General features: G+C 49.1%; 1 protein-coding gene across 1 annotated transcript in view; it reads right to left on the reverse strand.

Moving 5' to 3' along the window:
• Positions 1-1332: 1332 nt before the first annotated feature.
• GABBR1 (gamma-aminobutyric acid type B receptor subunit 1) overlaps positions 1333-27684 on the reverse strand; it is a 187509-nt gene continuing 161157 nt past the window's right edge. Inside the window, exons 17-24 of the mRNA XM_081181814.1 lie at positions 26581-26713; positions 23554-23670; positions 21637-21744; positions 12990-13083; positions 10673-10800; positions 8871-8999; positions 6778-6921; positions 1333-3374 (exon numbers count right to left, since the gene is read on the reverse strand). Coding sequence (XP_081037940.1) covers positions 3129-3374; positions 6778-6921; positions 8871-8999; positions 10673-10800; positions 12990-13083; positions 21637-21744; positions 23554-23670; positions 26581-26713 — 1099 coding nt within the window. The 3' untranslated portion in view covers positions 1333-3128. The remainder of the gene's footprint in view (positions 3375-6777; positions 6922-8870; positions 9000-10672; positions 10801-12989; positions 13084-21636; positions 21745-23553; positions 23671-26580; positions 26714-27684) is intronic.

Raw genomic sequence — 27684 nt, forward strand, 5'->3', positions numbered from 1 at the left:
CACACTGGGACAACCTGTATGTGCAGGTACAAAACTACAGGTGTGTTACTACAGATTCTAACAACAAACTTTAGGGCAGGGGAAACCTCCTTTGTTACTGCTGTTCTTACGACAACTGGGAAGCCCTTCCTGATCTACTGCAAATCACTCAGTAGATCCCCCACTGTACTTTCTTCTCCGCCTGCTCTAGAGTTAGAGCAAGACTACTCTAGTGATAAGTTGGGTGGCCAGATTCTTACGGGCTGAATGATGAACACAGACATCTGTCTATGCAAAGAACAGAATATGATAAAGGTAAAGGACCCCTGGACGGTTAAGTTCAGTCAAAGGTGACTATGGGGTGCAGCGATCCTCTCGCTTTAGGCCGAGGGAGCTGGAGTTTGTCCACAGACAGCTTTCCGGATCATGTGGCCAGCATGACTAAACTGCTTCTGGCACAAGAGAACACCGTGACGGAAACCAGAGTGCATGGGAACGCTGTTTACCTTCCCGTCACAGTGGTACCTAATTATCTACTCGCACTGGTGTGCTTTCGAACTGCTAGGTTGGCAGAAGCTGGGACAGAGCAATGGGAGCTCACCCCGTTGTGCGGATTCGAACCACCAACCTTCCGATCAGCAAGCCCAAGAGGCTCAGTGGATTAGACCACATCCACACAATACAGTTAAAGCAGTTCCCAGGATTCTTTGGGGGAAGCCATGCCGGTTACAAGTGGTATAAGAGTCATGGCTTTCTCCCAGGGAATCCTGGGACTTGTAGTTTGCTGAGTGAGCCGGCCACTTAGAGCCTTCCTTCACAGCTCCTCCATGCTCCCCTACAAGCATCTTCCATTCCTGCTCACTCACCCACCCCTCCACCTGAGTTTTTCCATCAGCCTGGCTACTGTAGGGCTTAAATGACAAAGCATATATTGTGCATGGATCAGAAGCCTGCCTGTGCAGCTTCCATTTAAGCTGAAGACAAGCACACCTTTTTCAGAGCCAATTTGGAAGTAGCCTCGCCGCCTTTGAATCCAAGCGCACCTTCCTTCTCCCGGAGCTGGGCTCTGAAAGAAAACGAGTTCTGCAAGTTTGCAGCAGCAGCAACAGCCGGTTGTGGCCGGTGCAGATTGGCTGGCCCCTCCGATGTCACCGAGAAACCTCCTCCGCCCAGTCACCAGAGCAGCTTTGCGCTGTCCATTCAAGAAATTAAAGCAGACTAATTTAGTGAATGGAGAATTCATCTACCTCTTACGAGCAGCAGCACCGCTACCCAAAGCTGGTGCAAGAAGAGAAAGATGGAGCGCAGGTTGGGGAAATTGTTTCATTCACAGATGACACGAGAGCCCAAATCTCATATTGTATTATTTTACTCAAGAACATCTGCACGCTGGATGGGGACACCTGGCAGGCACCTGGACTCCCCTTCTCTCCCCCGCTCCCCTTGGCAGCACCCACTGCTCCCACCCACATCTGTTGGGACAATAAAGTGCTCAGATTGGAAAAGTGTGGGGAGAAACAGGTGCTGACGCATGCATGCTTGCTTGCACACACACACATACACACAAGCTACTGGTCGAAAGGGAGCTGCTGACCCACATTTCCCTAATATTCACCAGCATCCTGCCCAGCTCTTACCCTCCCTGTGGCTTCAGATCCTACATTCCTGGTGGGGTGAGAGATGAAGGCATTTGTGGAGAGTCTGTCACAGAGTGCAATGCGGGCAGCAATCTCATAGGCAGAGCTCAGAGTTGGCAAGCACACTGGAGATGCCTCTGCCCACCCCATGCGCCGAAGAGCGACGCTTCCCTATGAACTTTGCTACAAGAGAACTGGCAAGGTCTTCAGTGGCTGACAGCTGCCTCTGAAAAGGAAGCAACCTGCTTGGTTTCAGCCTTCTTACACAGTCTCTGGATGTACCCCTGGGTGTCTGGATAGGAGCTTCTCCCTGTTTAAGAAGTGCATTCTGCAACTGAGAATGTGCAGGAATGCTGCAACTTCCACCGCCCTACAAGCTGACTGCACTTGATCCCCACCTCCTTAACCTATGCCTTCAGTCTTAACACACGTAGATGGGACTAGGTTGCAGTCGCGCACAATCCTGCGCTCGTATGCGCAAGCATCAAGGGAGGTCAAAATGAGGTTCGATGGCCTTGTGCAATGTGGCTTACATGCACAACCACTGGAGGAATGAATGTGTGTTTGTGTGTGTGTGTGTGTGTGTGTGTGTGTTTCTAGTTCCCAACACAAACAGCCACAATCAGACTGGGCAGGGGGCCTAGTTTGACCATTTCAATGCCGAATGATATACGAAACCAATCCGTTGTAGTCTAACTGCGTGGAATTGTTCGGGGGTTTGCACAGTACAAAAACGCTTTGGCCAAGCTGTGCAACAGGCTGGCTTGGCCCACAAGTAAACGGATTGTCCCTTTTAATACTGTTCATACAGGCGGACTGTCTCAGAGCTACAGTGCCTACCTTTTCCAGACAACCAGCTGTGCCCGGAAGCGATATGCTTGTGGGAAGCAAGGAGGGAAAAGCTTCCACTGGTAACTGCAAGCACAACTGTCAATTGCTATGCTGCAGTTGAACCGTACTTCTGTAGGCAGCAGCAGCCAAATAGCCAAATAGCTGCACGGGAACAGACACTGCAGGATGCAATTGTTCAGAGTCTTGAGATACACACACACACACACACACACACACACACACACACACACACACATCCCACCACAAAGAGCCACAGAACCCTTATTTCTGCCTGATGCACACCGATCTTTTCAGAGAGGCACATTTGTCAAGTCACCAAGTGTGCATGTGCATTTGGGGAGGGGAGGGGCAAAACGGCGGTATCCCCTGCAATCCGCTACTTCTAAAACAAGTCTCCATAGAGTTGGCACCTGGATTCCAGGTTCAAGGGGCACAGGCAGGTGGACGGACACAAAGGTATTTTACAAAAACCAGAGGTTATGATTTCTCTTCTTCCCTCCCCCCTTAGAAAACGAACGAAAGAACTCTGAGCAAACTCCCCAGCCGGCTGTACAAGTCCCTTCCCACTGGTTTCGTGAGCCTCTGCCCCGACCTGCCTTGGCTGCGCCGGCGCCACCCGCCCTCCTCCCCTTCTCCGTGTCGCTTGCCCAGGAAAAAGTGTCACTTGTAGAGCAGGTGAACGCGGCTGCCATCGCAGTTGTTTCGCCCCAGCTTGTCGGCCTGCTCGGCCACCAGGCAGCGGACGAGAGGGAGGCTGGGCTGGTAGAGGTTTGGGGCGGTGGCTGCCGAGGCCGAGGCTGAGTTGTTGAAGTGGTTGTCGGCGGCACAGTTGGAGGAGCGCCGCCGGGACCGCAGCTGCTGCCGCTCTTTCAGCTGCTGCTGGAGCTCGGAGACTCGTTCTTCCTTCTGTTGAGTAAAAAAGAAAAAAGGTAACGGACCCCTGGACGGTTACCGCATTTTTCGCTCCATAAGACGCACCAGACCATAAGGTGCAAAACAAGAAAAAATTATTCTGAATCCCAGAAGCCAGAACAGCAAGAGGGATCTGGCTTCTGGGATACTGTGTGGCTGTTCTGTCTTCTGGGATAACCGCACCAAGCCTCTTCAGGGCAGCGGGATGAAGGCTCCCCCTGCCCGAAGAGGCTGCGCACGGCTAAGGCAGAAGCCAGGACAGGCGCGTCGCTGAAGGGGCGCTGCACAGAGAGGGAGAACTGTGCAGCGCCCCTTCAGCGAAGCTGGAGAAGGAACAGAAGGAGTCCCTGAAGGACAGGACAGGCGCGTCCCCAAAGGGGTGCTGCACAGTTCTCCCTCTCTGAGCAGGGTCTTCTTCTGTTCCTCCTCCCGCTTCGCTGAACGGGTGTTGCGCAGCTCTCCCTCTCTGCGCAGCGCCATTCACTCCATAAGACGCACTCACATTTCCCCTTACCTTTTAGGAGGAAAAAAGTGCGTCTTATGGAGCGAAAAATACGGTAAGTCCAGTCAAAGGCAACTATGGAGTTGCGGCGCTCATCTTGCTTTCAGGCTGAGGGAGCCGGCATTTGTCCACAGACAGCTTTCCGGGTCATGTGGCCAGCAGGACTAAACCGCTTTTGGCGCAACGGAACACTATGACAGAAGCCAGAGTGCACAGAAATGCTGTTTACCTTACTGCCACAGCAATACCTATTTATCTACTTGCACTGGCATGCTTTTGAACTGCTAGGTTGGCAGGAGCTGGGGCAGAGCAACAGGAGCTCACCCCGTCGTGGGGATTCGAACCGCCGACCTTCTGACTGGCAAGCCCAAGAGGCTCAGTGGTTTAGACCACAGTGCCACCCATGTCCCTTATTGTTGGGGGGGGGGCAAGGAGGGGAAACAGGTGGCTGCAAGTGACTTAGAAGCATGAAAGAGGTGTATATCTCAATACCCCCAGGGCTGCCTCTCTTTCTCCAGGACTCTGCGTTCATAATATGAGGCCGTTCTTTGTGTGCCTCCTCTGTGTGAGGTCCAGAGGGTGGCAAGACGAGAATGGGGCCTTTTCTGTGGTGGCTCCCCCATTGTAGAATGCCCTCCCCAGGGAGGTTTTGTTGGTTTTGTTTTAATAACAAAAACAACTGCCATCAGCCCCAGCCAGCAGGGGCAATGGTCAGGGATGTTGGGATTTTTTTTTTAAAAAAAACCCTGTACGATTCCCCTCTGCAAACAGACCCAGGAAGTAATTAACAGCAGGCCCTAAGGTTGCCTGGCAACCAAATCAGGCCTCGTTCCCTTGACTAGCTGAGTCGTACCATATTTATTGGTACATTTGGTTTACTCAGATCGTACGCCAAGTACTTTGAATGCTTAAGGAAGAGTTATAGGAACAGTAAACATCATAACACTGCCTTGTGTGCCCTGAGGGTGAGATCATGCCAAGTCATACTCAAGAGTAGACCCACTGGTTATAACAGGTCTACTCTGAGTAGGACTAACATTATCTATCATCACCCCTTATAGTACATTTGATGGCTTCACGGTTGGTGTGTGGCTTTATGTTTTATTGTATTTAATCTGATTTTAACTGTCGATGTACTATATCCTGGGACTTTTCACGGCAGAGCGGGTTTATCAACAAAAGCCAAAGAAAAAAATTCATTGGTTTGAGGTTTTCTTTCTGTTTTGTTTTAAAACATCTTCCTACCCCAACCCCCCCATCTTATACGTGTATTTAGAAATGTAGGGGGAAATCGGAATGCTGTGTGCAATTCTGGCCCCCTCTCCTTAAAAAAAGATACTGTGGAGTTGTAAAAGATTTCAATTGCAACCAAGAGGGTGGAGCAACTGCCCTATGGGAAAATAATATTTCATAGAATCTTAAGAGTCAAAAGGGACCCTGAGAGTCACCCTAGTCCAGGGGCCAGCAAACATTTTCAGCCATAGGCCGGTCCACCGTCCCTCAGACCTTGTGGGGGGCCGGACTATGTTTTGAAAATAAATCAGTAAATGAATTCCTATGCCCCACAAATAACCCAGAGATGCATTTTAAATAAAAGCATACATTCTACTCATGTAAAAACACCAGGTAGGGCCCATGAACAACCCAGAGATGCATTTTAAATAAAAGGACACATTCTACTGATGTAAAAACATGCTGATTCCTGGACCGTCCGTGGGCCAGATTGAGAAGGCGATTGGGCCAGATTTGGCCCCCGGGCCTTAGTTTGCCTACCCATGTCCTAGCCCAACCCCCTTGCAATGCAGGAATCTCAGCCAAAGCATCCATGACAGATGGCCATCCAAGCTCTGGTTAAAAACCTCCAGGGAAGGTGACTCCACCACCTCCAGAGTGAGACTGTTCCATTTGCAGCTTTTTAGCTTAGAGGAATGATGTGCAGCAGGTGACATGACCGAAATGTATAAAATTATATATGCCATGGAGAAAGTGGATCGGGAAAGCTTTTCTCCCTCTTTCATGGCGTTCAGGAGGATATTCAACATAGATGAACGTTGGAGGATTCCAGGCAGATAAAAGAAAGGGCTCGGTCATGCACCACACAGTTAAACTATGGAACTTACTGCCACAAGAGGCAGTGGCAGCTGCGGACATGGATAGCTTTAAAAGAGGATTGGGCAAATGCATGGGGGAGAGGATTACTGATGGCTACTAGCCATGATGCCTATGTTCTGCCTCCACTGTCAGAGCCACTTCTGAATATCAGTTGCTGGAAACCTGTTATGTACTGAGTTGAATAGCATCCAAAATGCAGCAGTCTGATTGGTCCTAGAACAATAGGATGCAAAATGCAGCAGTCTGATTGGTCCTAGAACAATAGAATGCAAAATGCAGCAGTCTGATTGGTCCTAGAACAATAGGATGCAAAATGCAGCAGTCTGATTGGTCCTAGAACAATGCAGCAGTATGATTGGTCTGCAGGACCCACCCAATCCAGCTCCAGATGGAAGTGAATCCACAACCTGATTGGCCTACAGGAGAATTCCAGAATTAGCCAATCATGTGGGGCCCATTGTGTAAATAATGTATATAAAGCAGATACTTTGAGGGGACTTTCATTCCCCCCTCACCACTATGAGCTGAATAAAGAGCATGAAATCCACTCTCGACTCTGAGTATATTTCAAAACCCCAGGAGGAGAGAGGGCTGTTGTGCCCAGATCCTGCTGACAGGCTGGCTGGCCACTGTGAGAACAGGATGGCCGGACTCGATGGGCGAGATCCAGCAGGGTTCTTCTTATGTTCCAGAAGAGACAAGCCACCAATGGCAGGAAGCACAGGGCAAGGGGGGGGGAGACTCACACCCAACTTCACCGGAAAAAGTCACACCCTGCCTCACCTCTGCGATGATCTTCTCCAGTTCGCGGTTCTCCTTCTCCAGCATCCGCGATTTCTCCTCCTCGTTGTTGTTGGTGGACGAGCCCGTCTTCATGGTGTCCTGCTGCTCCGACTGCCACTCTCCCCGAGTGATGAGGCGTCGCATCTGAAAGGACAGGCCGCACACAAGCACATGGGGCTCAGCCGTACGACTGCACCTCAGCGTCACGGAAGGAGAAGGCCGAGCCTGGCAGCAGGAAGGGGGAACTCTGGGGCTGGGCCCAAAGGGCCAACCTCAGGTCTGAAAGCAGAGGAATTTTTCAGGGGGAGATTGGAGAGATTCCTAAAAATGTGGAAGGGGGGGGGCGCATGGGGGCCAAACGCTTCTCTATCTGGGCCTTTGGACTCTCCCCAAGCCTTATTCCTCACTGGGTTGTTGTTGTTGTTTTGGTTTTGTAAAACTCCCAAGCAACACTAGGCAATATATTTTGGGAAATTGTTCCTTCGCCACCTCTTAAGATTTCATAACCAGTGTGGTGTAGTGGTTAAGAGTGGTAGTCACGTAATCTGGGGAACCGGGTTCGCGTCTCCGCTCCTCCACATGCAGCTGCTGGGTGACCTTGGGCCAGTCACATTTCTCTGAAGTCTCTCAGCCCCACTCACCTCACAGAGTGTTTGTTGTGGGGGAGGAAGGGAAAGGAGAATGTTAGCCGCTTTGAGACTCCTTCGGGTAATGATAAAGTGGGATATCAAATCCAAACCCCTAACCAAATGCTGCATGACGGAGTTCCTGAGATGAAGGAGCAGATTTTCCATCTACGCTTGGGCATCCTTTTGAGTCAAGCCTTTCCTGCTCCTCGCCCTCCCTTGAGTGCTTTTGCCTGGCTGGACTGTGCCCTGTGATAATGCCTTTGGCCTGCCTGGAAGGAGAGATGTGTGTAGAGGAAACCTCTGGCTTTTGTGTGGCTGGAATGCAGCCCACTGTACAGAAAGGTAGCTTCACGCCAGTTTCTCCACCTGCTTGTTGCCATTGAACCTCACCCACCACGGCCACCCAGAAAGTTGCCCGTGAGAGAACACAGCCAACTCTCCTGAGTAAGATGCCAGTGTGGAAACTGGTTAAACTACTTCTGTTTCTGTTTCTGTGTCCTTGGATCTGTGGGAGGACTCGGTGAGATGCTAACAGGCATTAAGGCTGGGAATGGTGAAACTAAGGACTGGGGTTGATGAGGAAGTACAGGGAAATGTGAACAGCAAATTAGTCTGTTGCCGCTGCAAATCCCTTTATCCACACCACAGTGTAACCAGCAGTGGCACCAGGGGTGAGGGGCACAGAAAGGACAAAGCGTATTTCTAGGTAGGCAAGCTAAGTCTCTGGGGGAAAAATAACAGTATACAGTGGATGCTCGAGTTGCGAACGTGATCTGTGCGGGAGGCACGTTTGCAACCTGCAGCGTTCGCAACTTGCAGCGTCACATCTGCACAGGTGTGGGTTGCGATTCGGAGCTTCTACGCATGCGCAAAGCATGATTTAGCGCTTCTGTGCATGCGCAAAGCGTGATTTAGCACTTCTGCGTATGCAGGAGCGTGAAACCTGGAAGTAACCTGTTCCGGTACTTCTGGGTTCGGCGTAGTGCGCAACCTGAAAACGCACAATCCGAAGCGTCTGTAACCTGAGGTATGACTGTAGAGGCGGTGACCGTTTTAGGCTAACACATCGGTCCTTTTGGACCCCGAAGGAGGAAGAATGGACCCCCCCATGCAAAATTGTCACCGCCTGTATGTTAGTGGGATGGAGCTCCTTTTGGGGCAGCACTTACCGTCCCCCAATGTCATCCTTGAGTATAACCACATCCTCCATCTGTTTTCTTGGAAGCAAATCACACTAATTTCAGTGGGGCTTACTAAGCAAAAGACATGTGTAGGTTTGCAGACTTTATCACAGCACGTTATCTGTGCTTTACGTCAGGGACTATAAATTATTGGGACTAGAACCTTGCCCCCTTTTTTGGTAACTGAAACCTGAGATTATTGGGCATGCGCTAAATTCTGCTGCATACCACGCTAGGAGCCAGTTGCTACCAATGTGCAGATCAATCCCGGCTTGGTTGTTACCTTGGGCACAAAGAGCACAACCAGGGTGATGTAAGAGGAGAAGACAATGGCGAGGGAGGCGAAAGCGAAGGCCGCATCCTGTTGACTGCTCAGGATCATGGTGACTGGGGCAGTGATGAGACACAGCACCTGCAGGAGGGAAGGATTAGAGACAGGGTCAGGGGGGCTGTGCAAGTCCGGAAAACACACACTGCAGCCGTCATTAGAAACGAGGGCATGCAGGGATATTTTATTCTGTACCGCAAAATTGACAACAGTGCTTTATAGTCCAATCTTGTCTGCATAGCTCAGGGCAGATAATGGCACTGAATTCACACAGTGTGACAACAAGACTGCACAAAGGCAGGTGGCTGGCACTGCAGCGCTTTACACCTGAGACAGCAACTTGTCTGAGGCCATGTGGGGGTCATGGCTAGAGTGAACCCAGATGTTCCAAGGGCCTCCCAGTCACAGAATCAACATCTTTCCCTGCAAAGTGGAGGCTGGGTCTGGGGAAGCACAAAACTCACCTCTAACGCCCAAAGGAAAGACAGCTTGGCACCAGGGTACATAGGGATGCAGTATGCTGCCTTATACAGAGTCAGACCATTGGTCCATCGAGATCAGTCATAGCTACATCGGTGGTTTTCAGACATTCTCCCCTCTCATCCCACTTGGAAATTGCTGGGGGCCTTGGAAGATCACTTAATGATTTTGCTGCCTCCTTGTAACAATTCTAATGCGCTGTGCTGGATGCTGCTTGACTTTTCATTGTATTTTCGTTGCCCCTTTTATGTTTTATATAATCCACTTTGCTTCACTACAATCCAAATTCCACGGAAATCAAATTGTAACACGGCAAAATGCAATATATAAGAAATAGGAGGAGCGAAACAAATACAATTAAAAATCATGGCAAGTATTTAATGTGATGCGTATGCCAATGCATATCCCAAGCTGGAATTAAGATTGCCAGAAGAAATATCAACAATAATAATAATAATAACAATAATAACAACCTCAGATATGCTGATGACACAACCTTGATGGCAGAAAGTGAGGAGGAATTAAAGAAACTTTTAATGAGGATGAAAGAGGAGAGCGCAAAATATGGTCTGGAGAATTGATGCTTTTGAATTATGGTGCTGGAGGAGACTCTTGAGAGTCCCATGGACTGCAAGAAGATCAAACCTATCCATTCTGAAGGAAATCAGCCCTGAGTGCTCACTGGAAGGACAGATCGTGAAGCTGAGACTCCAATACTTTGCCACCTCATGAGAAGAGAAGACTCCCTGGAAAAGAGCCTGATGTTGGGAAAGATGGAGGGCACAAGGAGAAGGGGACGACAGAGGACGAGATGGTTGGACAGTGTTCTCGAAGCTACAAACATGAGTCTGACCAAACTGTGGGAGGCAGTGGAAGACAGGAGTGCCTAGTGTGTTCTGGTCCATGGGGTCATGAAGAGTCGGACACGACTAAACGACTAAACAACAACAACACATGCCAATGCCTGACTTGAACCACAAATCCAGACATGCCACTTGGACTAGTTTAGGACCCCTGGTTTATAATGACTGGTCACAGCTCTCCAGGGCAGACTGTAAACCAGCATGGCTCAAAATAAAGAATTTGCATGCAGGAACACATGGCAAAACTTTGCTCTTTCTCCCCAGAGGTTGTGGGGTCAGGAGGACTTGTTGCTCTTGCTCTCTTTTGACTGCAGTCCAGGTTTGATTTCCCTCTCTCAGAAAGCCCACTCAACAAGAGCATGAGATTTTCAAGCTAGCCCAGTGGTCTGGACACGTTAGAGACAAGCGACTCACAGCCACATTGTAGATCGCCATGCCCACAGCGCGGTGGTCGTTGATCTTCTCCGTGGAGACTCCCTTTGTCTCATAGGCAAGGAAGATGCCCAGAAGCAAAAGCAGCCCTTTGAAGCCATAGAAGATACCTGCAGACAGGGAGAGAGTGAAGAAGGGGTCAGCAGGGGCCTTCAAAGTGGTAATGGAGGAGAAGGGTGAAGAGGGAAAAGGCCACTGCAGTGGGCAGTGGAGACTCGGCACATGGTTTATTGCTGACTGATAGTCATACCCTTCATTTCTATGTGTTCCCATTACTTATACCCCACTTTTCCTCCAAGAAGCTGAAGGTGGTTTGTAGACGGTTCTGCTCCTCCTCCGTTGATTATCCTCACAATGACCTTGCGAGGTGGATTAGGCTGAGAATGAGTGATTGGCCCAAGGTCACCCAGTTATCTATCTATCTATCTATCTATCTATCTATCTATCTATCTATCTATCATCTATCTATCTATCTATCTATCTATCTAACTATCTATCTAGCTATAATTTTTATTTGAAATTTTTTTTTTACAACATAACATAACATAACCCCCCAATACACAATCCACCCTCATTAAACGTGACCATAACATACAGTGAGCATAACATACAACAAAACAAACAACGAAATAAAAGACTTCCTTTATCCTGTACCCTTATTTACTTCTTATAAACTGTTTCTTTTATGAATAATTATTAAGATTTTTCTAATTATAACTTAAATATCCACAAAGTCTCCTGCAGACATTAATCGAAACAAGTCCAGGTATGTATTTTAGGGCACTGTTTTGTGAAGTATTCTCTGCATTTCCCCCATGCTTTTTGAAACTCTTGTCTAGTGTGATCTCTAATTGCCTCTCTAGCCAGTTCAATATACTCTAACAGTTGGTCACCCAGTGAGTTTCATGGCCGAGTGGGGATTTGAACCATGCAAGAGGAACGTCTGAGAGCACAAGCCATGAAACAGGAGTTGTGTTGCTGGGAGAAAGAAGGAAGGATGGATCGCAGTATGTGTAGGACGGTGAACTGAGTTGTTTTGGGTCCTCTCCAGACATCCTTTTTAATTGCGCATAATCTGTTCTTCTGGGTCGTCTGTGTGTATCCTCAAAATAGACATGGTCCCTTTGCTGGAACAATAGGTTAGGGAATGGTTTTGTACGTGAAGCTTGGTCACCATCAGCTTCCTGTTTTCTGAAGCCAGAAGAGCTGCTTTCTCCCTAACATATATGGTGTTTAATAGCAAGCAGTTGGGTTCAAATCTGGTATTATAGCACCAATTCTGAAAGCCGTGTTTTCAGAATGGAGGAATGGGTGGTCCATGGACATTACTATAACTAACTTTAAAAGAACCTTGTTCAAACTTACCACCAATTTGCCTAGTCTGGAGACAGTTCACTGATAGCTCAGTCGGTTGAGCATGAGACTCTTAATCTTAGGGTTGTGTGTTCGAGCCCTAAGTCGGGCAAAAGATTGCAGGGGGTTGGACTCGATGACGTTCATGGTCCCTTCCAGCTCTAGGATAATTATTTGGGCTCATGGTGCTGATGGGGTGGTTATACCCAATGTGCTTTTCAACACTCTGCCTGCCAAAGGTTTATGGGAAGTCATACTGCTCCATTTCCAACCAGTGCATGTCCTGCAGTTGGTGTGTCCCATTTATGGTGCGCTGTAATGTAAAAGTGTCCTTCCAGATGGGAAGAATGCAGTAGCACTGTGAAAGCAGCAGAGATCCATTAAAGGTAAAGAGACCCCTGACCGTTAGGTCCAGTCGTGACCGACTCTGGGGTTGCGGCGCTCATCTCGCTTTATTGGCCGAGGGAGCCAGCATACAGCTTCCGGGTCATGTGGCCAGCATGACTAAGCTGCTTCTGGCGAACCAGAGCAGTGCATGGAAATGCCGTTTACCTTCCTGCCAGAGCGGTACCTATTTATCTACTTGCACTCTGACGTGCTTTTGAACCGATAGGTTGGCAGGAGCAGGGACCGAGCAATGGGAGCTCATCTCGTCGCGGGCATTCGAACCGCCAACCTTGTGATCGGCAAGTGCTAGGCTCTGTGGTTTAACCCCCAGCGCCACCTGCATCCCCAGAGATCCATTACTAGTGTACTATTATTGCACCAATGACATGTTGCAGAACACACACACACACACACACATACACCAGTCTGGCAGGGTCTCTAGTAGTCCTGGGATGGGGAAACAGGTATTCCAGAGGACAGGAAGGAGGGCACAGGGAAGAAGGAATGGGCAGAAGCTGGACAAAACCAGCCCCCCAGCAGCATGGCTGAAGAGGCTCACCCAGCCAAGTGTTCATCCTCTCCGAACTGCAGTGCTCCAGCTTAGGGAGAATCAGCACGTCGATGTCACTCTTGGGCTCCTCTTTGGTGAATTCCTGCAGGGGACACAGGAAGGAAGGGTTTAATCACTGAGGAAGATGCGAAACACCAGTTAACAATGATGAGTCACAGTGCCAGCCATTTATTTAGTTGTTGCCTTGTGTGGGCCAAAGTGCGTGTGACGCCGGGCAGAGTCAGGCCTGCCCCAATCACAGGAGCAGGCGGAGATGCGGTTCAAACTGGAGAACAGGGCATGTGGCAAATGTGTTTGAACTAGGCCCTCCTTGTGCCTGCTGCCTGTCGCTGGGTTTGTCTTTCAAACCACGGCCAGGGTTCCACCCTTCCATGTGCTTTTTCTGAGGCAGAAATGGTGGCAAGCTTTCAACACTTCTTGGTGACCCATCTATTTAAGCGGACGTTCTCCGGCTTGTAGGATTTTATCCCAACGCTCTGTTTTATGACCTGTTGAAATTTGCCCAGATGTTTTACTTGCGGGTTCTCTGCTTTTATATGTTTGCTTACGGTGTTGTGTATACATCTTTCTTTTCTCTCTTAATGATCTGGGGCAGATCTACAATGTAACTAATGGAGCTTAAACTTCAGGTCCCCTAATCCTGGAGGGAGCCCCCAGAAGTGACTTCAGCCCACATCGCTTTTAAAAAATTGTGTGTAGTAGACCCCGTTTGAGTCGCACGCTGTGGGTTAAACCACAGAGCCTAGGACTTGCCGATCAGAAGGTCGGCGGTTCGAATCCCTGCGACAGGGTGAGCTCCCATTGTTCGGTCCCTGCTCCTGCCAACCTAGCAGTTTGAAAGCACACCAAAGTGCAAGTAGATAAATAGGTACCACTCCGGCGGGAAGGTAAATGCCGTTTCCGTGCGCTGCTCTGGTTTGCCAGAAGCGGCTTAGTCATGCTGGCCACATGACCCGGAAGCTATACGCCGGCTCCCTCGACCAATAAAGCGAGATGAGCGACGCAACCCCAGAGTCGGTCACGACTGGACCTAATGGTCAGGGGTCCCTTTACCTTCCTTTTACCTATATTTCAACATCCCCAAAGTTTGAGACTCCGTAGCACAGATGTTGTAAAGGTTTTTGTAAACAACCCCACGGAAGAAGATAACAGTGGTTACCTAGACCTCGGTGGTAGTTTCAAAGGGGCCCCCATAACAGTTTGAGCTTCAAGGCCTCCAAAATGTAGGTCCGCCCCTAGATCTCATTGCGTTCTATGTTTAAAATCCCTTATGGATTTTGTATATTAAGCAGCAGGTAAATGGGGATGATGAATGAATGAAAAATTACTCTGCGATCAGACCATGTGGATAAATGTGGCACCAGGGTTGACTGCCAATCACTCGCATCCCTTTAGTACTGTGAATTGCAGACCCTGATTTACAAATGATAGGGGGCAGACTGGAAGCTTTGAGTCTGGCCGGCCACTGCAGAAGAGCTGTTGCTCAAGGGTTGAGCACCTGCTTTGCATGCAGAAGGCCCCAGGATCAAACTCTGGCATCTTCAGGTACGATTGAGAATGTCCCCTGGCTGAAATCCAGCCCACCAGCAGTGACTGATGCCCATTGGGCAGAAGGCAGGGAGGCCAACAGTAGGTGGCGCTAGAGCCAATGCTATGCCAAAGCCCAGTCCCTGACTGGATGCAAGACGGCAGGCTGGTGGGACCTGACTGAAAGCAGACTGAGGTTGAGGAGGGACAGGAAGCCAGTTCCCCCATAGCACCAGCCTCTACTGTAGCCATCTGAGCTAGATGGATTGTGATGGCCTGGGAATCGGATTCAGAGGCTGAACCTGAGGAATCCCAGCCTGCACAGGAGTCCCTGCCTCCAGGGCCGGCTGAGCCAGGGCTGGGGCTTGAACCTGAAGGGTCCTCATCTGTGCTGGATCCGCTCTGGCTCCAGCTGAATCCGCTCTGGCTCCAGAGGTGATTGAGGACCCATTGCCTGCAGGTGTGCCTCTCTCAGCCCTGTCAGGGGAAGGTGAGGTTGCCTCTGGGTCCAGTAACCCTCCAGCCTCTCCAGAGCTGCAGAGGCTCAGGGCAGAGATGCGGAGGGAACTAAGTTCTATCAGGAGGAGTGCTCGCCTTAAGGCCAGGAGAGGCGGGTCACCTGTGGACCGGGGCTGCCCTAGGCCTCAGAGGAGATAAAGGCCAGCCAGCCCAGTCCCAGGTTGCGGGAGCAACTTCATTGGTAACCTGTTCCTGCCGGCACCCTGACCTGCTCTCCTGCCAGAGTTCCTGACCATGCCCGACTCCTCGCTTTGGACCTCGCTTTGCCCCTGACGGACAGCCTCCATACCCTCAACCTAGACCTAGAACCGGACTTAGACCACGCCGCACGGTAACCCCCCCCTCCCAGGACCATCACACAGATCAATAGTCTGACTCACTCAAAGCCAGGTTCCTATCTCTTGTCTCATGGTAGTTGCAACACAGGCGATATTATTAACGTTCAGGCATCTCCATCTGACCGAGAACCTCATGCCAACATGATGCAAGAGAGACTCCTTGAACAAAAGAAACTCGCCAGTAATTAATCACTTATCTGTCAAAGGGCAGAGGTTTGCAAACTTCCTGGTTCCAGAAGGGTTGGAATGCAAAGAGGCTTTCCTTAAACACTTAGATGTCACATTCCAAGCCCCCATGGCTGCTTCCTCATCTTGGCCATTGGTTGCCCTCAAATCTCAACTTCTGAATCCTGTGGGCCTTGCTTGACTCACTGTCCTCAGCAGAGGGTTGATAGGCTGAGGAAAGTTGTGTAGCTGTTGCACGAGGGTTTTAGGGGGCATGTCTTATAGAACAAATGAGAAGAACAGTTGTGGAGCCCCCCCACCTCAGGAAGGGCTATGGCTCAATGGCAGAGCGCCAACTTCTTATGAAGAAGGTTCCCATGTTCTCCAGATTCTCCAAGCTGGGAAGCCCGGCAGAACTGCTGCCTGTCTATGTAGATAATGCTGGGGTAGGTGGAGTAATAGCGAGTCAGCTCATTGGTCCATCTAGTTCAATGCTGTCTGCACAGACTGGCAATAGCTCTCCAGGATTTCAGACATTCCCAGTCCAACGACTATCTAGGAGGCTGAGAAACGTTGTGTAGCTGTTGCTTGAGTTTGAGGAGGAGATGACGGGTCTTCTAGCAGCAGACACACAATTTTATCCAGCTCCAGGGACCACAATTCAAGCCGGGCATGGACAACCTTTGGCATCTCAGGTGCCAAAGAACTGGGCAAAGTTAGGTGTGCCTTCAGAATTTGCCTGAAGATGTACAGTGAAGAAACACTAGTGAATGGCACAACTCAGGGGCTGCCATAGGGAATGTCCTCTCCTGGGCGGTGCAGCTATAGAGAGGGCTCCTTTTGCTGGTCTTACCACAGATACCTGTAAGCACATACCTTTATACCTGAAAACACAAAACCCTGTAAAACTTCTAACCCTTCTGGAATCAGGAAGTTCGCAAGCCTCGGCCTTTGACAGATTAATTATTGGTGACTTTCTTTTGTTCCAAGTTGTCCCTCTTGCATCACATTGGCCATAACCGCGGCTAATAACTGCTTGTAACACTTGGTCAGATAGAGATGCCTGAACTTTAATAGCACCGCCAGTGTTGCAACTACCAGGCGGTGGAAGATGGGAACCTGCCTTATAGTGAATCAGTCCATTGGTCCATCTAGCTCTCGACTGGGCGGGCTGCAGTGCAGGCTGGTCCACGGAGGGAAATGGCACACTGTCCCATCAACCTTCGTCTGCTCTCAACTGGACCCACCAGCCTGCTGTCTCACTACCAGTGAGGGTGGGCTCTGCCCCTCGGCTCTGGCGCCACCTACTGTCAGTCTCCCTGCCTTCTGCCCTATTCAGTCCAAAAGGGCAGCAGACACCGCCGGTGGCTGGAAGTGACTCTCCAGGATTTCAAACAGGGGGCACCCTCAACCCTATCTGGAGATACCGGGGATTGAACCTGGGACCTTCTGCATGCAAAGCAGATGCTCTACCTGCTGAGCCGTGGCTCTTCCCCAGATCTGTGATTGGACCGCCTGACTCCCTCACCCCTAACTGGGTGGGATGCTTTTGCAGTGGTTGTGGAGAATGGACCATTCTGCTGTGCTGCTCCCCTGAGCTAAACCATCTTATATAACAGTTGTTAGGCCCACAATTATTATTTTTTTGAGGGGGGGGGTTATGTCTGCCCTTTTTCCACTGCTGCTCCAAAAGCTGCTTCCGGGGTTGGGGGGCATTTTAGATCGGGGAAGCACGCTTTTCCCAACATCGGTACTCCGATTGCAATTGCAGTGTGCCTCCCCAGCTGTATTAAAATGTGTATTGGTGACCATAGGGAGAACATATCATCGATCTCCTGCGTCCATTTCAGTTCTAAGATGCCAGCCTGGGTTCTGATAAATTTGATATACAGTCGTACCTCGGAAGTCGAATGTCTTGTGAGCCGAACGTCTTGGCTCCTGAACGCCGCAAACCTGGAAGTGAGTGTTCCGGTTTGTGAACGTTCTTTGAAACCCGAACGTCTGACGCAGCTTCCGATTGGCTGCAGGAGCTTCCTGCAGCCAATTGGAAGCCACACCTTGGTTTTGGAAGTCGAACGGACTTCCGGAACGGATTCTGTTCAGCTTCTGAGGTACGACTGTAATAAATTTGTATATCCTGCATCTGTAGATCTCAGCGCGGTTCACAATGTAAAATACAATACAAAAACACAAATATAAGGACGGTCCCCTGTCACCTTGCAGGATAAGGTAAGGCTGGAAGAGGTTCCCCTTTAAGGCTTTCAGAAGGTATTAACCGACTGAAAGTATCCCAGGTTTGCAGAATGTCCGCCTATAAAGAAAGGTTTTGATGGCAAGTGGAGGACCCAAGAGTCACCTAATAATAATAATAATAATAATAATTTATTATTTGTACCCTGCCCATCTGGCTGGTTTTCCCCAGCCACTCTAGGCGTCTTCCACAAAGACCAAAAATACACTAATATGTCATACATTAAAAACTTCCCTGAACTTTAACCGGTTCTAGAATTTTCACACGCACGGGAGTTCCACATGGGAATTCCCCAGGAAGGTTGTCCCATGTCAGAAACCAATGGTTACAAGAATTTCCGTGTGCAGTAAGCGGGGCGTGTTTGTGTGCCAGCGACAAAGTGCGCAAAACATGAAGCAACAGCTGTAAATTCTTAAAAAGCAGATTGAACTGATCCTTCGACAAACATCTTAAAACTGCTGTCCGCCGGCGACGTCTTGCCACGAACCCCACGTGTGTCAGGGAGGAGGGAGGGAGAGAGAAAGAAGCAGACACACAGATGAGAGACGGGCAAAAGGGGAGTCAGGATTATTAGGGTGGGAAGGAGCCAGGAAATTTGGGTGAGATTGGCAGGCTGTGGGAGAAGAATGAGTAGAGTTAGGATCAGGTAGTGGAGGGGAGAGAAGGGGGGAAACAAGAGGCAAAATGGGAGGTGGAGGAAGATTCTTCCATGGTCTGCAGCACGGGATAAGTGTGCGTGTAGATGCTTATTAGTGAAAACCATCACTACAGCCCTTCCTGCAAGGTCACGCAGTCCACGGAACAATTTGCCTACTGTGAGTATAGCATTGCCCTCTTCCACTGCAAAAACAGACAAACCTGTCAGCTCTGTTTTAATAAACAATGCTCTGTCCTCAAAAGAGAGTCAAGCGTGCCTGGAAACCTTGCCACCTGCATTGGACACCCTGTTCCATAACTCTTAAATATATGTAGGCAAGCTGCAGTTGCTCAGGAGTGGGCATAAAGGCACTCTGTGTACACTCAGTGGTACTGTGGTACCTCAGGTTAAGAACTTAATTTGTTCTGGAGGTCCGTTCTTAACCGGAAACTGTTCTTAACCTGAGGTACCACTTTAGCTAATGGGGCCTCCTGCTGCCGCCACGCCACCGGTTTCAGGCCTAGAGGGAGGCCTTTCTCATTGCCTAATAATAATAATAATAATAATAATAATAATAATAATAATAATAATAATATATTATTTATACCCCGCCCATCTGGCTGGGTTTCCCTAGCCACTCTGGGCAGCTTCCAAGTGAATATTTAAAACAACACAGCATCAGACATTAAAAACTTCCCTAAACAGGGCTGACTTCAGTTGTCTTTTAAAAGTAAAATACAGTGGTACCTCGGGTTAAGTACTTAATTTGTTCTGGAGGTCTGTTCTTAACCTGAAACTGTTCTTAACTGAGGTACCACTTTAGCTAATGGGGCCTCCCGCTGCTGCCGTGCGATTTCTGTTCTCATCCTGAAGCAAAGTTCTTAACCCAAGGTACTATTTCTGGGTTAGCGGAGTCTGTAACCTGAAGCGTCTGTAAACCCCTGTATACCACTGTATTCCTCTCCATTTTTTCAGCCCACAGGATCCTGCTCCCTATGCTATTTAACACATATAGTCAGCTGCTGGGAGTGGTCATCTGGGACTTTGGGCTGAGGGGTCATCAGTACGCTGATGCTACCCAGCTCCATTTGTCCGTAGCAACTGAATCGGGAGAAGTCCTGGACCAGTGCCAGCACTTGGTGGCGATCTGGATGAAACTGAATCTGAGTCCTAGAAAGAAGGAGGTGCCATGGGTGGGCGACTCCTGAGCCCAGCTCATTGGTCAACTGGCTGCTATAGATGGGGTCACTCTGCCCCTGAAGGAGCAGCTTCCTAGAGGTGGTGCTGGATCCATCTGCGGAATCACTGCTAGAAGCCCAGGCGACCTTGGTGGCTGCCGTTGGCCTGTTTCAGCTGGTAAGACAACCACAGCCATTTCTGGAACAGGGCAGCCTGACCCCTATCGTCCATGCAAAGCCCTGGACTGGATGACTGCAATGTGATGCTGTCCTTGCGGCTGACCTGGAAGCTGCACCGAGTGCAAAATGCAATGGCTCAACTTCTGACCGGGACGGAATATTGCCATCGTATAATAATAATAATAATAATAATAATAATAATAATAATAATAATTTATTATTTATACCCCGCCCATCTGGCTGCGCTTCCCCAGCCACTCTGGGCGGCTTCCAAAAAAATATTAAAATACTTTAATACATCAAACATTACAAGCTTCCCTAAACAGGGCTGCCTTCAGATGTCTTCTAAAAGTCTGGTAGTTGTTGTTCTTTTGACATCTGGTGGGAGGGCATTCCACAGGGAGGGCGCCACTACCGAGAAGGCCCTCTGCCTGCTTCCCAAAAAGCAGCCTGCTTCCCAAAAAGTAACTTGGCTTCTCTCAGCGAGGGAGCTGCCAGAGGGCCCTCAGAGCTGGACCTCAGTGTCCGGGCAGAACGATGGGGGTGGAGACGCTCCTTCAGATATACTGGACCGAGGCCGTTTAGGGCTTTAAAGGTCAGCACCAACACTTTGAATTGTGCTCGGAATTTCATCAGCTGCTGAAAGAATTGCACTGGTTGCTGCCACTCAGCAAGGATCAATGTTTTAGTGTAGGTCTACAAAGCCTTATGCAGTACAGCTTGGGACCAGGATACCTAAAAGACTGCCACACCCTCCTGATCACTGTGTGCTGCAGATGGGATTTTAAATGGGGAGGGGGTGGAACAGTGGCGTAGCGTGGGTTGTCAGCACCCGGGGCAAGGCAAGTAATTTGCGCCCCCTAACCCGTGGATTTGCGCCCCCTGACCCTAACCCCCAGATGTTGCGCCCGGTGCGGCCGGCCCCCCCTGAACCCCCCACGCTACGCCACTGGGGTGGAAAGGATGGGGGGAGGGCTGAGCAGCAGTAGCACAACCCTTTGCATTGGGCTAGCTTTCTCAACCTGGCACCCTCCAACTGTTGCTGGACTGCAACTCCCATTATCCCTGCCCGCTGCTCCCGCTGGGAGAGGCTGATTGGTGCTGGAAGTTCAGCATCTGGGAAAGGCTCTTAGATGGCCAGGCGCTCACCAGAACACAACAGTTTGAGCATATATCACCAATCCTGGCCCAACTGCACTGGCTGCCAGTTGGTTTCCAGCCCCAGTTCAAAGTGCTGGTCTTGACCTATAAAGCCTTACAGGACCTCAATACCTTAAGGACAGCCATACAAACCGACCCACACCCTGCACTTGTCATCTCAGGCCCTTCTCTATGTCCCCCTTCCCCAAGAGGTTTGGAGGGCGGCAACACAAGAACCGGCCTTTTCGGTGGTGGCTCCCCATCTGTGGAATGCTCTCCCCAGAGAGGCTTGCCTGGTGCTGTCATTACATACCTTTAGGCGCCAGGCGAAAACATTCCTCTTGGCCGTTAAATAATCTATGGCCTGTTATAGCTGTGGGGTTGGGTGGACTGTTGTTATGATTATTTTATTATTACACTGTCTGCTATTATGCCTTTTATTATGCTTTTATTATTGTGCTCCGTAAAATGAGTTCTTGATGTTGTACACTGCTCTGGAATCTTTTGATAAAACGGGGTATACAAATCAAATGAATAATAGTAATTAAGGCCTTGTACCGAAAACTGATTTCCTAGTTTGGTTCTGTCACCAATTAAGCACTGGGCATGGACCTTGTGCATTTGTGGATGTGACTTGTGTTCAATCGCCCTGCAAGCTATTTAAGCCTCCCAGCATGAGAGCCACACACAAGGGCATTACCTCTGTGGTGCGTTTCAGTGGGTTGACAATTTGCCAGATGGCCAAGATGACGAAGTCAAGCCCGACAAGCAGCCCAACCGTGGCGTAGAGCTTCCAGGGCTCCAGAGTCTGGAAGAGAAGAGAAAAGACAGAATGAGGGAACAAGAGGCCTGAGGGCACTTCCAGACAGTTGTTATTTGGGGGTGGGATTCAGTCCCATTGTGGCTGGCTCAGGTTGTGTAGTTATAGCTGCCTGGGAGACCTTGTGCAGCAAACCCACTTTCCCAAAGGGTTGGGCAGGGTTTTTTTGTATATAATTTAAATTTACTGTTTTACTATTTAAATATCCTTAAAATATCAAGGACTTCCCACCTTCTCTTTCCATGGTTCATTTTACATATCATAAATCCCTGCATATTTTACAAAAAACTAAACCATTCAGTATGCCGTTATTACATTCATCAAAACTTATTTACACTGTTGAATTTATCTCAATGCCACCAACATTTTGAAGGGTATACAGTTTCCCCCCATAGTATACTCAATAAACGTTTTCCAATCTTCTCTCATCATATGTTCTTCTCGTTCTCTTATTCTATACGTTAAATCTGCAAGCTGTGCATTTTTTGTCAATTTAAGTTGCCATTCAGCGTTGGATGGGGTTTTTTTGAGAAGGAAAGCGGTGGGGAAATCAGTGGGAAATGTGGGATAATGCTTGCTTTGACGCAATGCCCTCTGTGCCCCCTGCACACAATTCGGAATGAACACTCAGTCGACGCCCAATGTCACCTAATCTCCCAGCAAACTAATCAAGATGAGTGCTCAAAAGACGGGGAGCGCCCTGAGTCAGCTGAAAGGGGTGTTCCACAATACCCAAAAAAACATTCACAGAGGTCAAGCACAGAGGCTCCCCTCTATGGCACACCTGAGATTCGCTATATTGTATGAACTGCTCCACCCAATAGCCTTTAACCTAGAGACACACCTGCCAGATATGAAGTAGGCAACTATAATCTGCATTATGAGACCAAAACAAGGGAGCGGTGGTGTTGATTTCAGATAGGTTTCTTCTGAAATGGGTGGCTTCGGTCTTGCGATCACCCCCAAAGCCCCCACCCATAAAACGCTGGGAACTATTGTTTGCCTCTCACATAGTTTGCCAGGGTCCCCAACAGCCTTAACAAACCATAGTTCTCATGATTCTTTGGCGGAAGCTGTGCAATTTACAGGTATGGTGCATGCATAGTTCTCGCCCAATGCTCCCACGGTATCTTCGCACACCAGCAGGCCAGTCACATCTATTTCATAAATAATGGCGTTTCAAAGAGAGGCCTTCTCATTGCCAAACGGCTAAGCACTCTCCCTACTGCACAGTGCTGTTACCTGCAACCGAAAACCTCAAAGCATCTTGCGGCCAGCAAATCTTATTACAGCAGAAACATCCACAGACTAGAGCCCACTTCATCATAATCATCAATTAAATTTATATACCACCCTTTATCCAGAGAACTCAGGGTGGTTCACAAGATAAAAATGCAGGATAAAAGCACAAAATGGAAAGTAAAAACAAAAACACCCCCCCCATCCATCCATAGAAGCTTACGCCACAAACAAATTGTGAACCTTTCACGTGCTTAAAAAAAAGACTATTTGTATTGCTTCTTGGCCTTTTGGCTAAGATCAAGTGTGAAAAAAAGACTATTTGCTGGGTTTTGCCATAGCGCAGACTTAACATGGCTACACCTCTGAAAGCTACGCAACTAGAAGGGGGAACCTGAGTTGGACTCCAACTCCCATCAGCCCTCAGTCGGAATGGCCCAAGGGTCATGGATGATGGGAGTTGTAGTCCAGCCACGCTTGAAGGGCAACACAGGCTCCCTCATCCTTGCTAGGCAGTTCGTCTCTGGCGGCATGGTAAAGCAGGTCAAAGAGCCTCACCTTCCGCCGTTCTTTCTTCTCTTCTTTCTTGGTGAAAACCGTGTGCACCCACCAGATTTTGGTGAACATGCTGCCGTAGCCCAAGCTGAAGCCCAAGCCCAGGAGCCAAAGACGAGCCTGTGGATTGGAGAGCCCAAAACAGCAACAGAAGAGCATGGTTAAGAGCACTGCCACATTTGGCCCAACATACCCAAGAACTGCCAGACATTCCCACAAAGCTGCAGCACAGAGACAAACCAGACATTATGGAGGCAACCTTGGATGGAAAAGCCATGTGGTTGCCAGTCTAGAGTGGAGAGGGCTTTAAAATGCAGCTTCAGTGGGTGGGTGCTCTCTCTCTGTGTCCCCCATCCTCCCAAAAAACCCTGATTTACCCCAGCTTATTGTCTCGGTAAGGGACGTGGCTGGTGCTGTGGGTTAAACCACAGAGCCTAGGACTTGCCGATCAGAAGGTCGGCGGTTCATATCCCCACGACAGGGTAAGCTCCCGTTGCTCAGTCCCTGCTCCTGCCAACCTAGCAGTTCGAAAGCACATCAAAGTGCAAGTAGATAAATAGGTACCGCTCCAGCGGGAAGGTAAACGGCGTTTCCGTGTGCTGCGCTGGTTCGCCAGAAGCGGCTTAGTCATGCTGGCCACATGACCCGGAAGCTGTATCCCGGCTCCCTCGGCCAATAAAGCGAGATGAGCGCCGCAACCCCAGTAGGTCACGACTGGACCTAATGGTCAGGGGTCGGGGTCCCTTTACCTTTACCTTTATTGTCTCTGTATAATATTATAATACCAGAAGCGTCACTTGTTAGGAGGGAAATGGCTGGGAGAGTCTGATCTCCCATCTCACCACTTCTGCCAACCTTTCCTGATCTGCTGCCTTCCAGAGGTTTTGGACCAAAACTGCCAGCAGTCTCACCCAGCTGTGCTGCCAGAGGCGGACAGGAGTTGTGGGCACCATTTGGGGGAAGGAAGACCTCTGCCGTATTTTAAATTCTCAATCCCACCCACCCAAGTTCCATGTGAATTTTGCAAAACTGGCTGGGTTGTGCTGCTGTAATGCACCATCTATTCCAGTCTCGTTCCCTGCTGTTTTGATGTCCCTCCCATGTTTCCTCTGTCATCCTCCTGCCTCCTTCTCCGCCTCAGGTCTGGGGTACCTGCATTGGACTCCAACTCCCATCAGCTCTCAGCATGGCCAAGTGTCATGGTTGATGGGAGTTGTATTTGGAAGCATGCTGCCTTAGATAAACCTTTCTTGGAGGTCTTAAAGCCAAGGCTGGGTGGCCATTGTTCATGGATGATTTAGTTGAGGTTCCTGCACTGCTGCAGGTTGAACTAGAATGACCCTTGGAGTCACTTCCAACTCCTTTAAAGATTCCACCAACGGTGTCTCCAAAAATTTTTACACATCACTTGGGAAGACAGGTGAACTAATACCAGTGTACTGGAAGAAGCAAAGATCACCAGTGTTGAAGCAATGATTCTTCAACATCAATTTCGTTGGACTGGTCATGTTGTGCGGATGCCTGATGATCGTCTTCCAAAGCAACTACTCTATTCCGAACTTAAAATTGGAAAGCGTAATGCTGGTGGTCAACAAAAGAGATTTAAAGACTGTCTCAAGGCAAATCTAAAAACATGTAGTATAAAGGTAAAGGTACCCCTGACCATTAGGTCCAGTCGCGGATGACTCTGGGGTTGCAGTGCTCATCTCGCTCTATAGGCCGAGGGAGCCGGCATACAGCTTCTGGGTCATGTGGCCAGCATGACTAAGCTGCTTCTGGTAAACCAGAGCAGTGCACGGAATCACGTTTGCCTTCCTGCCGGAGCGGTACCTATTTATCTACTTGCACTTGACATGCTTTCAAACTGCTAGGTTAGCAGGAGCAAGGACCGAACAATGGGAGCTCACCCCATTGCGGGGATTCGAACCGCAACCTTCTGATTGGCAAGCCCTAGGCTCTGTGGTTTAGACTACAGCGCCAAACACTGACAACTGGGAAACACTGGCCTGCGAGCGCTCCAGTTGGAGAACAGCCTTTACCAAAGGTGTCATTGGCTTTGAAGACACTTGAACTCAGGACGCAAGGTAGAAACGTGCTTAGAGGAAAGCACGCTTGGCAAACCCTCACTGTGATCAACTCCCGCCAGGAAACCTAGGTCCCCACTGTGGAAGGATGTGTGGATCCAGAATTGGCCTGCACAGTCACTTATGGACTCATTGTTAAAACCATGCCTATGGAAGACAATCTTACTCGACTACAAGTGATCGCCAAAGAAGAAGACTTCCAACTCTATGATTCTAGGAAAGTAGAGGTAGAACATAGCCATTGTGGCTAGTAGCAAGTGATTGCTTTGTCCTCCATGAATTTGTCTAATCCTCTTTCAAAGCCATCCAAGTTGGAGGCCATCGCTTACAATTCTCTAATGGAAGCGTCAAGACTGCCACCTACTTTTTCCCATTGGTAAAATACAGCAGGACGTACCAACTTAACTTAAGCTTCAATGGTCAATTAAGATTTTATATTGTCTGCTCCGCTAAATAATATTCCTATTCTGCTGACTGAATGGGTGTGGCAAAAGAAGAGAAAGAGAGTATCTTACAGAAGCCTTGCAATGTAGTTCAGCGGCAGGGTTGAGGCTAGTTTGGTTTTGCAACCCAAAACAGTCCTTGGAGCGGAAACCTTGCACTCCATCGAGTTGCATGCATATACCTCTAAACGTGTTTTAAAATTAAAAAAGGAATCCATTTCCCCACAGATTCCTAGTTAGAAAGCACATCAAATCCTCCACTGCCTGCTACCTTTTGCTCTCTTTTTTTGGTGGTGGGAGGTGGCAAATTGGTGCCTGAGTGTTGCTATGTCAAAACTTGGATTTCGTCCATCAATTTCCATGGGGAGCTCTCGCTTCTATCCCAGGGGAAGATGGAAAAAGAAGAGAGCTACGGGTCTCAGAAACAGCCCTATGCGTGATCTAACTGGGAGGTCTCTGTCCAACAGATGATGCCCAAGACCTCTAGAGAGTCTATCATGTACCTGGCAAACAAAGGGAAAGAGGCCCTTGCTGATGTGGAGGCCATCCAGTCCGAGCGGGAAGACAGACGCTTGCGCCAGTGCGCAACCCACGGCTGTCATGTTGTTGAGGTACGGCTGTGAGTTCTGGATGTATCTGTGAAGGAACGGAAGGTGTGAGAGATCTAAAGCGGGGGGGGGGAGGGGGGGTTGCATCTGAAATGATCTGAACCCAGCTGCCCTCTATGCCCACATTATGGAGTTGCAGTGGTACCTCGGGTTACAGACGCTTCAGGTTACAGACACTTCAGGTTACAGACTCCGCTAACCCAGAAATAGTACCTCAGGGTAAGAACTTTGCCTCAGGATGAGAACAGAAATTGCGCGGCGGCAGCGGGAAACCCCATTAGCTAAAGTGGTACCTCAGGTTAAGAACAGTTTCAGGTTAAGAAGGGACCTCCAGAACGAATTAAGTTCTTAACCCGAGGTACCACTGTATATATATTATTTTGAAGTGGCTTATTTGTACATTTGTATATTTTGAATGGCATCATACCGATTATATATTTACTAACAGTTATTAGCCAGCGTGTTGCGTTTGCATTTTTGTAGATTGTCACATTTTGCAACACAGGGGTTTGTGTTTGTTCACATTATGGGGAGCAACAGATTAAAGGTACGTTGTCCGGGCTTTGCATCCTCAAGAGCCATGGTGGTGTCGGATAAATGGTGTCTAACACAGAGTCCTGCATAGGGGGATAAGACAGATGCCAAGTCCTTTCGGAAAATGTATAGATCTGCATCCACACTGGGAGCCTAGCCTCACATGTTATTAGCTCACTTTTTATAAGGCATCTGCATGACGTCACAATCAAAGTATACCATATTTTTCGCTCTATGGGATGCACCAGACCATAAGACGCACCTAGTTTTAGAGGGGAAGAACAAGAAAAAAAATTTCTCTCCCTCTCTGCGCAGCGCCCCTTCATCGAAGCGGCAGGAGAAACGGAGCCCCTTCCATTTCTCCTCCCACTTCGCTGAAGGGGCGCTGCGCAGAGAGGGAAAGCTGCACAGCACCTCTCCAGCGAAGCCAGGAGAGCAAGAAGGATGGGTGCGCACCAATCCCTC

Source organism: Podarcis bocagei (assembly GCF_964188305.1).
Source record: "Podarcis bocagei genome assembly, chromosome: 2".
NCBI lineage: Eukaryota > Metazoa > Chordata > Lepidosauria > Squamata > Lacertidae > Podarcis > Podarcis bocagei.